A 15239-nucleotide genomic window follows, 5' to 3' on the forward strand; every position below is an offset into this window, starting at 1 on the left:
ATCAGTGTGATTACTGCTGCTCTGAATGCCTTTTTTGTTTCCCCAAGGCACCCATCCCACAAGACCCTTGCTACAGCACAGCATAAAAACAACGAACTATTGTCTAGTAGTGGCAATGTCATCAACATGTCATCGGGGCCGTAGGTAGCCTAGTTGTTAGAGCGTTAGGCCAGTAACCGAAATGTTGCTGAATCGAATCCCCTGGCTGACAAGGTAAAAATATGTCATTCTGCCCATGAACAAGGCAGTTAACCCATTGTTCCTCAATAGGCCGTTATTGCAAATAAGAATTTGTTCTTATCTGACTTGCCTAGGTAAATAAAGGTTAAATAAAAAACATAGGAGGCGGAGGACTCTGGTGACTATATATCTGGCTATATAGGCTAATCAGCGGCTGCTACTTGTACCATTGTAATAACAGGTAGAGGGAAGTGACGATACCACGCTGACCACCATCCAACCACCAGGAAGGATGTTCACAACAAAAGTGCATTAAAGCAGATTGTTTTCGTCTATGTTGTGCTCCCCCATGCTGTGTCCACTCCATAGTCCATCAGACTTCACTTCTCTGCTTTATTGACTGTGTTTGATTGTGTCTTGTGTTCTCTGGGGTCAAATCAAATTCCTGGTGGGGCTAGTGGGACCCAATCTCAGTCTCGCTGTCTTCTGTTGCCACTGGATCTATGTACACACATTTCTAAACCACATCAAAGGTCAAAAGACTACTTTATGTATAATTAATACTGCTATCTACTGCATTCCTCACAATAGAGTGTCCTTGCATTTATTCAAGTTTATCCTTTGGGAGGTAAGCAGATCTCGTGCTCCCCCATCTCCATCTACTCCTTTAAGTATTATTAAAAGTTCATTTCCCGATAATGTTTTTTTTCTCCTCTAAAGATGCGGTGACGTCAGGGAGGGGCGTCAGATAAGCGGCTAGTTGGTGGGACAGGGCCTTGTGCTCCCTCCTCACATTATTCCCTGTCATTCATATTCACACTACCAAAAAATAAACATATTTATACAAATGATTATAAGTTACACAAATAAATATAATTTTTGAAAAATATATTTTTTCACAAAAGTAGTGCACTGGGTGGGACTTTACCAGTATTCGCGTACCATATAGATAGATGTCTGTAGCATGGGGCAAAAACATTTTTTTTAGCATTTCCGCTTACAACAGTGTCTTGCAGGATTCAATAGTTGGAATTAAAAAGTTGTTGCCCTCTCCATTTCTCTGTGATTGACATTCTAATGGAATACAGAAAGAAGAAAACCCTGTCCTCAAACATTTACATCAAAAGGTGCAACGTTCTGGGTAAAGACACAAAACATCCACATCAAATTACATATTTTTCCTTTTTAATTTTTCTTTACATAGGCTGGTCATCTAGGTTTGTACCTGTAGACTTTCCACCACCATGAAGAAAAACAATGCACAATACAGTAATTGAGTACATTGAGACATCAAGTGGTTTGTGATGATGTGATGTGGCTCAGTTAGTAGAGAACGGTGTGGGCTTGATTCCCATGAGGAACCAGTATGAAAACGTATGCATTATTATTGTAAGTTGCTTTGGACAAGGGTGTCTACGAAAATATAAAAGGAATGAATAGACCATTTCAGTTTTCACATAAAAATAAGTTACATTTGCAAAGTATTTCAAGAAACTGGTGAACATATAAGTAGTTTTATTTCCCGCGGCTATGGCGATAAGGAGATATGACAACATATAACATATACCAGCTGAAATGTGCCCCCCACTCCAAAATCCAACAGTTCTCCCAACAAACATTCATCATTCATTTCTCTCATCTAATGTGAGATTACTCAGGTTTGATAGGTGCGACAAAAATCTGGAAAGCTTTGCCCGCGGGATAATGAGGATGCTCAGACACCGGTGGCGACACTGTGTCTTTGCACCCGTGGCTGGACTGCTCGGTTTCTTGGGTCCGCGTTATTGTGACCATATACTACACCAACCCCATTTGGTGGCCCTCTATGGCTGGTATACGCCCTGTGCGCTGCTGACCCGCCAGTCAAAGGAGGCATTCATATGTAAAGCAGCATGTGATTGCCACTGATTCACAAACATGTTTATACTACACGAAAGACCACACTGGCCTACACCACAGCCATAACTCTGTCAGAATGTTTGTAATTCATAGGCTGAACAGCATGAATAAGATTAACATTGGAGTAGCCTAGCCTATTTCAATTATTACGCATTTTTACGTATGGGATTTAAAAGTCTGGCATATAGTTTAATGTAGCCTAAATATAAAGAGGTATACATACTCATTCCTATTGAAAATTAACTTTTTTATTCAAATATAAAGTGATCATTACACTTGGCATAAACAAAGACATTTCTCCCCTGGTTGAGAAAGCATTGGTGTGGGTGGTGGCCCGGGGCTGCTTAACTAATAAGGTGACGCTGTTGATTAATACGTTCTGGGATGAGACAAGCATACAGGGGCCAGGGCTGTCCGCTCGCTGGTGCTTGGGATGGAGAGGCGAATGGCATGGTGATTCTGCAGAGGCAGTTGTCAGAATTGGCAAAGGCAGAATCCAATTGGCTGTCGCGGGATCAACGCTGAAGTCAAGACCCCGCCCCTGCGCACATGACATGGAATTCACTGGCGCCAGTGCTGACAGTTCCTACAGCTGCATGTCGCTAAAGGCCTATCCGTCTCCATCGGAGTTTACGCAGCAAATAACCCTACGCCAAAACCAAGGAAAAATAGACCAAACATATGCCGTATAAATTGAGTCAATACAAGAAAGGAAAATATACTTGCCAACTGGAGGAGAATTCTACCAAAGGGGCTTGAAATCGGAATAACCAAGCCTGAGACAGACAAGGTATTTGCATAAAATATATATTATTTTATTCTCCAAAATTGTGTGAAGAAAACAAATGACTTCTTCCGCTCTGTAAGAATTTTAACAGTTTGTTCTGAGTGCACTGACGATGATTAGTTTACTAGCCTAAATGAAGAGTATGCATGAGTTCAAAAGTACTTATCTGTGCGCGTTACGGTGAGGATGGGTCGATGATTTCAGGTTCCTCGGAATGGGAGTGGGTGGGGACGAGTGATTCGAGGTGTTTATCTTATGTTGCACCTTTACATACATCACTTACAAATCGTACATAAAAAAGAAGCAGCCTCCCCGAATTATTCTCTTAGGACAGGACAGGCATACAAAGAAAAAAACACGTAACACCTTGTAAATGCCTCTGAAATATGAACATCCTATTTTTGGTTGTATTACAGGTGTCCAGTGTCAAACACTACCCGATGCCTGTTGAAGAAGGAGAGGCAAGAGGATCTCATCGGACTACTAGTGAAGACCGAGTTATAGGAGATTGACGAGCGAAAGTTCTCTACACATTTATGTTCTGTTTTCCACAATAGGAGGACATTTTATCAGGAGAGGGAGGCAAAAAAAAATTTTAAGACAAAGCGGAGAGAGTAAGGTTCAGGAACACGTTGTCCTCTCTCTAGAGAGGCCCCTCTTCTCTTTTCACCCTGTTTGCCCAACACGGAGAGATCCACACAGACATGGATATAGCGGCTGATCCACCTCGGTGGATGCACCACCACGCCGTGCTGAACGGCCAACACCCGGATTCTCACCACCCCGCCCTTTCGCATAACTACATGGAGCCCACCGCGCAGCTTCTGCCCCCGGACGAGGTGGATGTTTTCTTCAACCATCTTGACTCGCAGGGAAACCCGTACTACCACAACTCCGCTCATGCACGGGCCAGAGTGTCCTACAGTCAAGCTCACGGTAAGACCTCACATTCACTTTCCTAAACAACTTAATTATCAGGATAAAGTAGGGATTATCGTGGGCATAGGCTATTCATGTATTTTCTCAAAGCAATAAACAATCCGCACAGGTTTATTTACCCATTAATGTGGGTGGGTTTATATGCATCGGTTTGATAGGCCTACTAGTTGAAATTGCAGAAATGTCTGATAGAGAGCATGCTATAAAGTTTAATTTGCATGGGAGAACAAAAATGTAAGGCAGTGGATGAGACCATTAAAAGTTGTGGACACGAGAGCAATTCAGCCGATGACAAAAATAAGGAAATTATAGTAAAATAAATGTAATTTACCCTTCTTGACTGAAGAACTAGTCAGATAAACAAGGAGTGAGAAACTATGTAATAATACATAGCTGAAAGGGTGTCATGTATTAGTGCTTGGGTCAAGCGAAAGAGGTTCCAGTGCACTTACCAGACCCCATGCATGTCTTTGTTAAATCTTTATCACGGATTATAAAATATCAAGATGACTCAAAACGAGAAAATATACTTCTGCGGTTATAGTTTCTGTGTCTGAATTACCTGCCAACGGCGTTTTTTGTGCCCCTCGCGAATCGAATAATTCCTTTAAGTACGCTGCGTCAACAGGTTAAGGACTTCGGTGTCCCAACTTTCTGTAATCCTATAGCATCACATCATCAATGAGAGTTGTAACATTATTAGCTGGTTTGTGTATTCCATCTATGAACATATTATTCTACTATTCTTACAGCTCGCTTCGCTGGGGGTCAGGTCTGCCGGCCACATCTCCTGCATAGCCCGGGGATTTCATGGCTAGAGCCCGGCAAAGCAGCCCTCTCAGCGGCCCACCATCACAACGCATGGGCGGTCAGCCACTTCAGCAAGACCGGGCTACACGCCTCAGGCTCCGGGGCTCATGGTGGCCTATACCCCTGCAGCAGCAACGCCAGCACGGCCTCGGCATCCTCGTTAACACCCGCGTCCCATTCGAGTCCACATCTCTACAGTTTCCCCCCTACCCCGCCGAAAGATGTGTCCCCAGACCTCGGGGCCGCCTCACCCTCATCCTCTACCCCGAGAATGGACGAGAAAGATTCTATCAAGTATCAAATGTCAATTTCTGAAGGCATGAAAATGGAGGGTTCCAGTCCTCTCCGGAGCAGCCTGGCCTCAATGAGCGCACAGACCCCATCCACCCACCACCCCATACCGACCTACCCCACATACTCTCTCCCGGCAGCGCATGACTACGGGGGCAGTCTCTTCCACCCCGGCAGCCTGCTCGGAGGATCATCCTCCAGCTTCACCCCGAAATGTAAAAGCAAAACTCGGTCGTGCTCAGGTGAGTCTCATCTTATCTCGGAAATATGTTACAAATGTTTGTGTTACAGAGTAAAATGATGATGAAATAATCATTTTATATTATTATTATTATGACAGACCACACTGAAATCATGTTATTGGATATAGGCTTTATAGGATATATTTAAGCTATCTTAGTGTTATAACAGTTTTGTTTGATCTAAATCCATAATTGAGTTAAAAAACATATAGCCTATATTAAAACCAGAATACTATGACCGTGTATTGAATTACTGCCATGCACTCAACAAACTGAACACCGTTTAAACTAAAAACTAAAACGTAGTTCATTTTTAGACCAAACAATATAAGATACCTTGTAGATAATAAATATAGCCTAAATTAAAATACAAATATGTAATAGCTAGGCTAGAATTTTTATGTATATTTTGATGAATGTATATATTACGGCCTGTGTTTAAATGCATGCGTAAATATTCCCCTATGTAGGCTATTCTATAAGACGGGTAAAAAAAAAAGTTGAATGAAACGTCCATGGCATTTTCAAAACTCCCAGTTTAATGCAATTTGATTTACTCCGTTACCAATCTTTCCATTGACGTCCTTAGAAAATAGGACAACATGGGATGACAATATGCAATATCATCATAATTAGCCTTGACGTGGAAGTAGGAGTAGTGTGCATGGAAGAATTGGGCTAAGGTTACATCGTGCATGTATGTTGTCATAACTCCTTTCATAGCTCTTTTCACACACACACACCGGTTTCTTTCGTCGCAACAACACAGTCCGGCTCGAAAGAACCAGTGGGAAGGTGTAGGCCCCTACACACACATGCACCTAAAGCAGTGATATTCACATAATAGTAATCCTGTATGTGAATTACTTTGCTTAGCCTATGGATCAAGAATGTTATCTCAAAATCTATTTTCATCCCCAAGAGGACACAAACATTTATTATAGTTAACTATAATAAATAGACTAATTAATATACATAAAAGGTTAACAATAACGGTTTATTTGTTACGGTGTGGGGGTGGACAGATACAACAGTAAGAGGTGGTGTGAGGTTATGCTATGCTGTGTCCTCTTCGACGACTTTTTCTGGCCTAATTTATGCAGCCACGTTTTTAAACAGCAGGCATACCGTTTCCTCTTTATTATGTCAACTGGTCATATCCATTCTGCATTTTGTTTTGTACAAATCGGTAATATCAACATAGGCCTAATGTAATTATAATGTAGGCTTAGACTAATGATTATAAGAAACCATGCGTATTGTAAGCTGTGAAGAAATAAAACGATCCCAGTGTCCCAGGCCTGAGTAATATACATTTGTCCAGGCTACTTTATTTGGTTAAAAAAGACAGGCAATGCGTACTGCCTCGTTTCACGCACACACCCAAGCCCTGAAGTTCGGCTGAGCGCGGGCCCGCTTCGGCTGACACGTTTATTATCCTCTTTTGTAAACCGCGACTCAATTACGCTCGAGCTGGCACGCCCTTGAGAACGGTGAACTGGATACAGCCCCGGAGGTGTGAAAAGAAGATCCACTCGAGCATTTGGGCCAAAAAAACTCAGTATTTACAATCAGCCGTTTCTTTGTTACATAATACAGCATTGTCGAGGCTGACATTTGATGACTGTAGGCAGAGCTGATTGCCTTCAAGCAGCCCCCTCCCTATCTTATAACCGGCTCCCTTTTACTGAGCACCAGTATTAATTTGTTAGAGAAAGAAAGCACCAACAAAAAATCAATTCACCATATTTCACAACTAAGGATTAGATGTCTCAACATAAACCCCAAGAGTAGTCCTAAAAATAAAACCCTCATCTGTCAGTGTGCTATTAAGGTCATTGTAAGTCAGAGGTACAACTTCCATCATGAACACCCAGATAGGTGTTTGGAAGTGGAACCTCCTCACTGATATATTTATGTCTTAGGGGCTCTCCCTGACATGAAGGAATATACTGTCCTGTTACTAGGAGTTTTTCATTGTGGGGATGTCCAGTATTGGTGGCTTGCAGGACCACAGAACTCTATAGCATCACACTATTCTGGTGGAGTCCCTGCTCATGCATACCTTAGAGGCACTTCCTGTTTGACTAACCCTAATCCAGGCCCCCTTCCTCTCTCTCTCCATCTCAGTCTCCCTCTTTTTTCTCTCCCTCCTTCTCTGGCTCTCCATACTCAGCATTATGTGGAGCCACCAACAGAGGCAAAGGCCCACAAGTATGTTAGTATTACCTCTACTAGTCTAGACTGACAATCTGATCCACATTATAGGCAGCACAAATATTTCAAAATTACTACCTTAGTTTGCACTGTGATTAGGTCACTTTAATGAATGGTCATCATTCCTAAGAATTCCGATTTAAAGTGAGTTATAGCAGGCTGTTTAGCCGATATAATGATGAGCTGATGAGGCTGAGAGAAGAACAAGGAGATGTTGATTATCAGACCATCTTTGCCACATGTACACAAACGCACAGACTCACACCCACTAAAGCAGGGATCATCAACTATATTCAGCCGTGGGCCAATTATTTTCTTTAGCGGATGGTTGGGGGGCCGGAACATAATTGCAAATAATTTGTAGACTTCAAATTGACCGCAATAAGCTCAAACAGATATAATGTTTGCCTAAAACAATAATTTCAAACCTTGCTTACATTTGTGTACGATCAAGTGTCTGTCTGTTATGCGTGGGAATACTTGGGAACAGATGTCTTTAATTAAAATCCCTTGGAGCTGATTTCCTTGTGTTTTTACAGTCTTTTGTGTCAAACATTTATTTATTTCAACATTTATTTAATACTTTGGGGGCCAAATAAAACCACCCGTGGGCCAAATTTGGCCCGCGGGCCACCAGTTGGGGAACCCAGCACTAAAGGTTAATTTTCACCATACTGTATATATGGGGAGGAAAATCATTGTAATCACAGCAAAATGTAGAGAAACATGAGAGACAGCCCACATTTCATTGTGGGTGTATGGGTGCCCCTGTCTGAAGCATGCCTGGGTCCCAGCTGACCCAAAACTGACCCAAAACTGACAGGGAGGAACTTAACCAGGTCAAACGGAATAAAGCCTGGCAGCAGCATTTTCATGTTGTTATTCCAAGAGTCTGCAGAGGGTTAAACACACACTCTTTCACACAAACTTCAGACCAAGAATACGCAGCCTTTTCATATAAACAGGAATTCAAGAAAAGAACTACAGAGTAGAAATTAAAAACAACATTTTTATTCTTAAAACTTTTCCCATGCTTCTGTGCACCTAACATAAAAGTATGCAGTCCTTGCATAGTTTTTCAGACTACATAACATTTAAAAAATGGTACTTGCCACTGCTACAGGTTACATAATTGTTATGTATGATAAATGTGTCATTAGAGTTAACAGGTTAATTTTATAAATGTCCCTGTGGTCTCCCTCCACCTGCATGCTGCTCAGAGGGGCGTGAGTGTGTCAACTGTGGAGCCACCTCTACCCCCCTGTGGCGACGGGATGGTACGGGCCACTACTTGTGCAACGCCTGTGGACTCTACCATAAGATGAACGGTCAGAACCGACCCCTCATCAAGCCCAAACGCAGACTGGTGAGTATACACACACAGACACACACACACACACACACACACACACACACACACACACACACACACACACACAGGGGGGGGGAGAGGGGCGAGGAGGGCCATAATTCCAGGAAAGTTATATTTTCCCAATCAGTTTCCGGGAATTGTGTTTCCCACTCACCCTTGTGCTCCTTTACACAGGCTGTTAGCGGAGTGCTGGCTATCTGTGCTGTTTCTGCTATCATTATTGCTGCTACTTCTGATACTGCTACTGATACCAGGGCCGGCACAGGCCTCTCTATCATCCCTCACTATATAGCTCACTGTGACTGTCTGCTGTGGAGGCTGTATGAGTGACTGGTGCACTGCATGCTTTGTGTTATTACGTCACTTTATAGGTAACAGAAGAAAGGAAAAATTATGTGTTTCTTTTCTCTGCGAGTGAATCTAGGTGACTGGTGTGGTACATACTTGTAAATGGATATCTCTCTGCCTTTCGCTTAGCCAAATACTGGACTGGGCCTTCTTGCTGCTTGGCTGATATCACATTGTGTACTTCTCATCATGAACTCATTTCAACATCAATGTTGTGTTTTCCTCAGAGGGCAGCAGCCAGGTCAGATCCAGACTAATATAGACCAGTTACACAGCAGTTCAATGGACTATGTAAATGTTGTCATTACTGAAAATAGTCCTTCCAGACTTAATGTGCTGGTGACTCCATTGATTGCAAAAAATAAAATAAAAATTTGTTGCCATTAAATGTTAAAATCTATTATTTTCATATAACAGTAACTATGTATAGCCCTGAGCTAACCAGACTTTAAAACCATTGGTCTCAACAACAACAAACACGCAATTAAGATGGCACCTCTGAAACTGCAATGGAGGGAATTGATATGACCCAATGAGATATAGATTTGCATCAAATATGAAAAACAAAGAAATAGGATTCTCCACGGCCTGTTGACAGATATATGAGGACCTAAAAAATTATATGCATAAATGCAAAAAATATCTCGATTCAAGATATGATCTGAAAATGTTCTGTAACATTTCGAATAGCCCACAATAGGCTACCGTTCGCGGGCGTAAACCTATTTGCATATGGACTAATACATCAATAGCATAATTATAATAATAATACTAATGTTATTAATAATTATATTCATAATAATTATAATGGTAGAAATAATGTAAAACATAATTTAATAATAACCATAAAATATGTGTTTCGTTGAGCTAATTTCACTACTCGAAGTTTATTTTTTTCAAGAGCATTTTTTTCCACGCTCCTCTTGAATAAATAAATAGGGGGTTTGCAGAAATAGAGACATTGCTTTAAAGCAAACTTCAATAAAGTTACATTAAACCAACGTGGAATAGACCTTGAATTTATGTCGGTGCCCAGTGGGTAGGCTTATTTTCTGCAAATTCATATTTGGAATTTGAATGTCGGCCTAATTAGCGTACGCCTGTTCAAATGATTTACGAATCGGTTCCCAAATGTCTCAGGGTGCATAATAAGATTATTAATCTATTAATCAAAGGTTACGTATAACAGTATTGAACGCATTTAATGCTTAAGTAGATAATTTAGGCCAACATATTTCATGTTGACTGCGTTTGTTTAAGGACCATCCTAGAGATCATATAATCCTGTGCGCATCTTGATAAGAGAATATTCGAGATATGGCTGAGGCAAATACAGACAGACTATTGACATTCAGCCGACAGCATGAAGACTGCACTGATCTGAAGCATCCAATGCAGGCTTTACAAAAAGCATCACCGACGCGACGCCGTTTGATTTTGGACTGTAGGCCTATTTAGAGTCTAGAGACCCGTTTTTAGATTTTTCTGAAACATTTGATTGAGCGGTTTTACATTGAAAGTTGAAACGCCATGTAGGCCTAGGCTATGAATTTTAGGGTCAACGCATATCCCTGGACCACAATCAATATAGCTTAAACCGGCAATAAAAATGTTTTCAAGTTTCATCATTTTCCCTTTGGTCCTAATGTCTGAAAAATCCAGTCGTTGTTTTTCTCCCTGAGTCAGTAGCCGGTGCGTTTGTAGCCTACTTTTCAGCTCGCGTGTTTTCAGTACTCGCGCAGGGTCCTTCCAGTCGTTTCCTATCCGGATATCTGCCGGTACCGATAAGGAAGCGAGGCCAGCACATGTTTCCGTTCGTCGCGCGCTAGTACACTTACTTTTTTTTTCTCATAGCATTGGTCAAGCAGGCCAGTCCTCAATATATAGAAATAGCAAAGCGATTAGTACAACATTTAAGGACACTTTATGTGCACAGAAAAAAAGCCATGGAGAACTAGATGCGTGCAGGCCGCGCAGGGGAGGTGAAATAAATGGGTTTATGCCCTGTTACCTGTGGGACAAAGGCTAGGGCTCCAGCCTCGACTTGTAGACTTCTTTACTACGAAGATTGTTTATATAGGGCAATTTTGACGCAATTTCTACTTCAATCAATAGAGAGGTGTTTTGCATTAATCCATATTTTATGATTGTCCTTAATGTAGGCCCATGCACTATTCTGACTGAGGGTTCAGATTACCACATTTTGCTGAAGGGGTACATGTAAGTTTTATGCGTGTAACTGTCTCATATTAAGTGTGAAGAATCCATCTGTAATGACAGGGGATCGCACATGCTGCCCTATGGCCCCCTCGCTACCTAATCTCTATTCAATAGCAATGCTTTGCATCTGAGAGGAAGAGCTTTGATAGTCAGTGTTCATCAGTGTACTACTGTGTCTGTGAAATTAAAAACATTTCACATGCTGGGAGAAAACTAGCCAATAAAGACAACCCATTACTTTCTTATATGATCTATTCAGCATGACTTTTATAGTAACCCCTGATTTATTAGGTTAATAGAGACCAATTCATACACTAACAATACAACTATTTGGTGTATTTGATCAATATTCTGTCAGGGAATGTAAAGACTGGATACCTTTTCACTGCATAATTCCGTCATTATTAAATCGCATTGCAATAAACTATCAAACTATCACGCAATATGAATACATTTCTGATATCATATGCAAATCTATAACTATAAGGAACAACTTCCATCTAAAACAGCATGAAATCTGATGTTTTCTCGGCTCCTGGCAGCCGATATACAAATACTATACACACTGCCCGGCACTAACGTCATTCCCAACCTATGCTTTCATGTGTTGTGTGTCCGTGCTGTTCTGGTCGAATAAAGGCCTTCTTCTTGTTCCCCTCCAGTCTGCGGCCAGACGAGCCGGCACCTGTTGTGCTAACTGTCAGACCACCACCACCACACTGTGGAGGCGCAACGGCAATGGAGACCCCGTGTGCAATGCCTGCGGCCTTTACTACAAGCTGCACAACGTAAGTCTTTCCCTGCTGACAGCCTGACCAGCCCTTACCCACACACAGCCTGACCAGCACTTACCCACACACAGCCTGACCAGCCCTTACCCACACACAGCCTGACCAGCACTTACCCACACACAGCCTGACCAGCCCTTACCCACACACAGCCTGACCATCCCTTACCCACACACAGCCTGACCAGCCCTTACCCACACACAGCCTGACCAGCCCTTACCCACACACAGCCTGACCAGCCCTTACCCACACACAGCCTGACCAGCCCTTTCCCACACACAGCCTGACCAGCCCTTACCCACACACAGCCTGACCAGCCCTTACCCACACACAGCCTGACCAGCCCTTACCCACACGCAGCCTGACCAGCCCTTACCCACACGCAGCCTGACCAGCCCTTACCCACACGCAGCCTGACCAGCCCTTACCCACACACAGCCTGATCAGCCCTTACCCACACACAGCCTGATCAGCCCTTACCCACACACAGCCTGACCAGCCCTTACCCACACGCAGCCTGACCAGCCCTTACCCACACGCAGCCAGCCAGCCCTTACCCACACGCAGCCAGCCAGCCCTTACCCACACGCATCCTGACCAGCCCTTACCCACACGCAGCCAGCCAGGTCAGGAAGACGAAAAGGTTGCACTGATTGGAAAAGGATAAGGAAGAGGGATAGGGAGAAAGGGATGGAGGGAAGGAGGGAGAGATGGATGCAGAGCTTGGCCCCTCAGACACACTGGGCCCTGTTGGTGTTTTCTTTCTTTGTGCTTTATTGTTTCCATGGTAGGCGTCATCCCCTTGAGACTCACAATGGTGGGACTGTTATTCAGACAGACCAACTGCGTCTGTTCAAATGAGGCATAACTGTTGAAGGTTAAGTCTTGGTGCATTGCCATGTATTACATTGAATATGGCCTTGGTTTTAGGGAGTAAGCTGCGTACTGTTTCTGCATTTTATTTGTATTGTTAAATTTCTTTCGAAAAAAAGACATATAACTGTATCTAGAGTTCTCCTAATAAACAATATGGTTATTCCTGTACGTAGTCCATTCAATTCAAACACATTAAGTTGATTATAAACCCTCCCAACCCGGTCACTCATCTCTCCCTCCATCTCCTTCTCCCTACAGGTGAACCGACCTCTGACCATGAAGAAGGAAGGGATCCAGACACGCAACCGCAAGATGTCCAACAAGTCCAAGAAGGGCAGGCGGGGCAACGACGGTTACGAGGAGCTCTCTAAGTGCATGCACGAGAAGTCCTCTCCTTTCAGTGCTTCCTCCCTGGCTGGACACATGACCCACATGGGCCACCTGCCCCCCTTTAGCCATGCCGGACACATGCTGCCCACCCCCACACCCATACACCCCTCCTTTGGCCACCCCCACCACTCCAACATGGTTACCGCCATGGGCTGAGCTGGGGAGGATGGGGAGGCACAGGGGATGTGAAGATTGTTCCCTTTTCTAATGGGGGTTGAGGGTCGTATAGGCCTCTTGCTTGAGGACAATGTGTATAATGTTAAAGACATGCATTTGGTGTGTCTATGTTGATTGTCTTGCTGTATAGAGAGAATGTAAAGGGTACGGGGGAACCAGGCAGCATCCACTGATGGGTGGGGTGGGGTTGGGGCGGGGCTATTTTACTCTCTATTAGGTACCTTCTTAGACCAGAGATAGACTACACCTCACCTCCACCCATCCCCATGCATATACCGTCCCCTCCCACCTCACCCCCGTCCTGCTGCAGTGGTATGTGCCGAGCAAGTCTGAAGTAACTGTGAATATTGTAAATGTGTGAGATACGAGGGTGGTGAAGACAACTTTGGGGCGAAGACAGAGCAATTCCCTTCACACCATTTAATAAATATATGCTGGATTTCTGCTCATGGACTTCTACTATTTTTAATGGACATTACAAAAAAAAAAGAAACAAGTAAAAAAAAAGAAGTTTATAAAGCTTAATTTGAAACGGTATATTATTAATGGTATTATTATTATTGTTGTTATTATTGTTATCCAGATAATTTATTTTCACTGCCTTTTGCCTTTTTCTTTCACCTGAAACATTATGGATATTGTTATCACCATTTCTATCATTATAAATCTATTTTTAGCTGAAGCGCTTTCTCTGAGCTGTTAAACATTTCCTCCTAATGAAAATAAAGGAATCAAGTTTAATTCTGCCAACTGCTCCCTCTTCACATGAACCCCTAGTGAATGAGAGGACTGTGTGTTTAAAACCTTCAGCAAGGAGACAGAGAGAGATACACAGAGCAGAGAAATAGATTGAATATAACAGATACCCAGTATTTGCCATTTCTGCTGCCGCATTGGATACTTCATACAGAAAATCTGATGCTATTGTTGGAATAATAAGCTGATTTACACATTAACACGAGCAACATATCTGTTCTATCAATCCTATTTCTATGTTTGGAATAGTCTTTTTGAACTTTGTCCTGTTCTACATTACCTAGGCCTCTCCTGTTCCATCAGTGTTGCCATGGTGATGAGCAGTAGCCTGTACCTCTTGGTTTCTCTGTGATGTGTGTCTTTGTGCCACAGCACAGTTTTGATTTGCTGCCTCTCTACTTAGCAGATAGAAAACCACACACCTGCTCTTTATTACCTGTCCAAAACAATTATAACCTGACAATCTGGATGCCATTACGTACTGATGATAATAAAGAAAACTTGTAAACATGAATGAGACTTCTCTGAGACGTATTTTCCCCACGCACACACACACACACACACGCACACGCACACGCACACGCACACGCACACACACACACACACACACACACTGAATAGCAGGTTTCCCCAACCGGCTGCCTGTAGGTTATTTTATTGTTGGACATTAAATACTAAAAACACCAGCAAATCAGCTCTAAGTGATCTTTTCCACAGTATTGCCATGCATAATATGATATAATATATATGATCGTATACAAATGTAAGCACGTTTTGAAATGATTATGTTTTTGTCAAATATTACATCTGTTTGGGCTTCTTTTGGTTGATTTGCAGTTTACAAATGATTTGTAATTATGTTCCGGCCTCCTGACCATCCGCTCAAGAAATAGTTCCGCGGCTGAATCTAGTTGATGATCACTGCCATAGGGCATAACATTTGAATG

The 15239-nt window shown here is 42.7% G+C and overlaps 1 protein-coding gene across 2 annotated transcripts; it reads left to right on the top strand.

The window, feature by feature from the left end:
* Positions 1-2638: 2638 nt before the first annotated feature.
* LOC110494299 (GATA-binding factor 2) lies at positions 2639-14806 on the top strand. Of its 2 annotated transcripts, none has more exons than XM_021569244.2 (6): positions 2639-2869; positions 3283-3802; positions 4558-5148; positions 8574-8731; positions 11968-12093; positions 13228-14806. In XM_021569244.2, the coding sequence occupies exons 2-6, from the start codon at positions 3571-3573 to the stop codon at positions 13513-13515; spliced, it is 1395 nt and encodes a 464-aa protein (XP_021424919.2). In that variant the 5' UTR covers positions 2639-2869; positions 3283-3570; the 3' UTR covers positions 13516-14806. The 2 variants fall into 2 exon arrangements, with proteins under 2 accessions (XP_021424919.2, XP_021424920.2); XM_021569245.2 differs by having other exon boundaries at positions 8586-8731.
* Positions 14807-15239: the final 433 nt, after the last annotated feature.

Source organism: Oncorhynchus mykiss, chromosome 17, assembly GCF_013265735.2.
Source record: "Oncorhynchus mykiss isolate Arlee chromosome 17, USDA_OmykA_1.1, whole genome shotgun sequence".
In the NCBI taxonomy this organism is placed as follows: Eukaryota; Metazoa; Chordata; class Actinopteri; order Salmoniformes; family Salmonidae; genus Oncorhynchus; species Oncorhynchus mykiss.

Coding starts and splice junctions, on each gene's coding strand:
- LOC110494299 (XM_021569244.2), top strand. CDS start 3,571: ATGGATATAGCGGCTGATCCACCTCGGTGGATGCACCACCACGCCGTG. Junction 5,149..8,573: donor CAAAACTCGGTCGTGCTCAG/GTGAGTCTCATC, acceptor TCCCTCCACCTG/CATGCTGCTCAGAGGGGCGT. Junction 12,094..13,227: donor TTTACTACAAGCTGCACAAC/GTAAGTCTTTCC, acceptor TTCTCCCTACAG/GTGAACCGACCTCTGACCAT.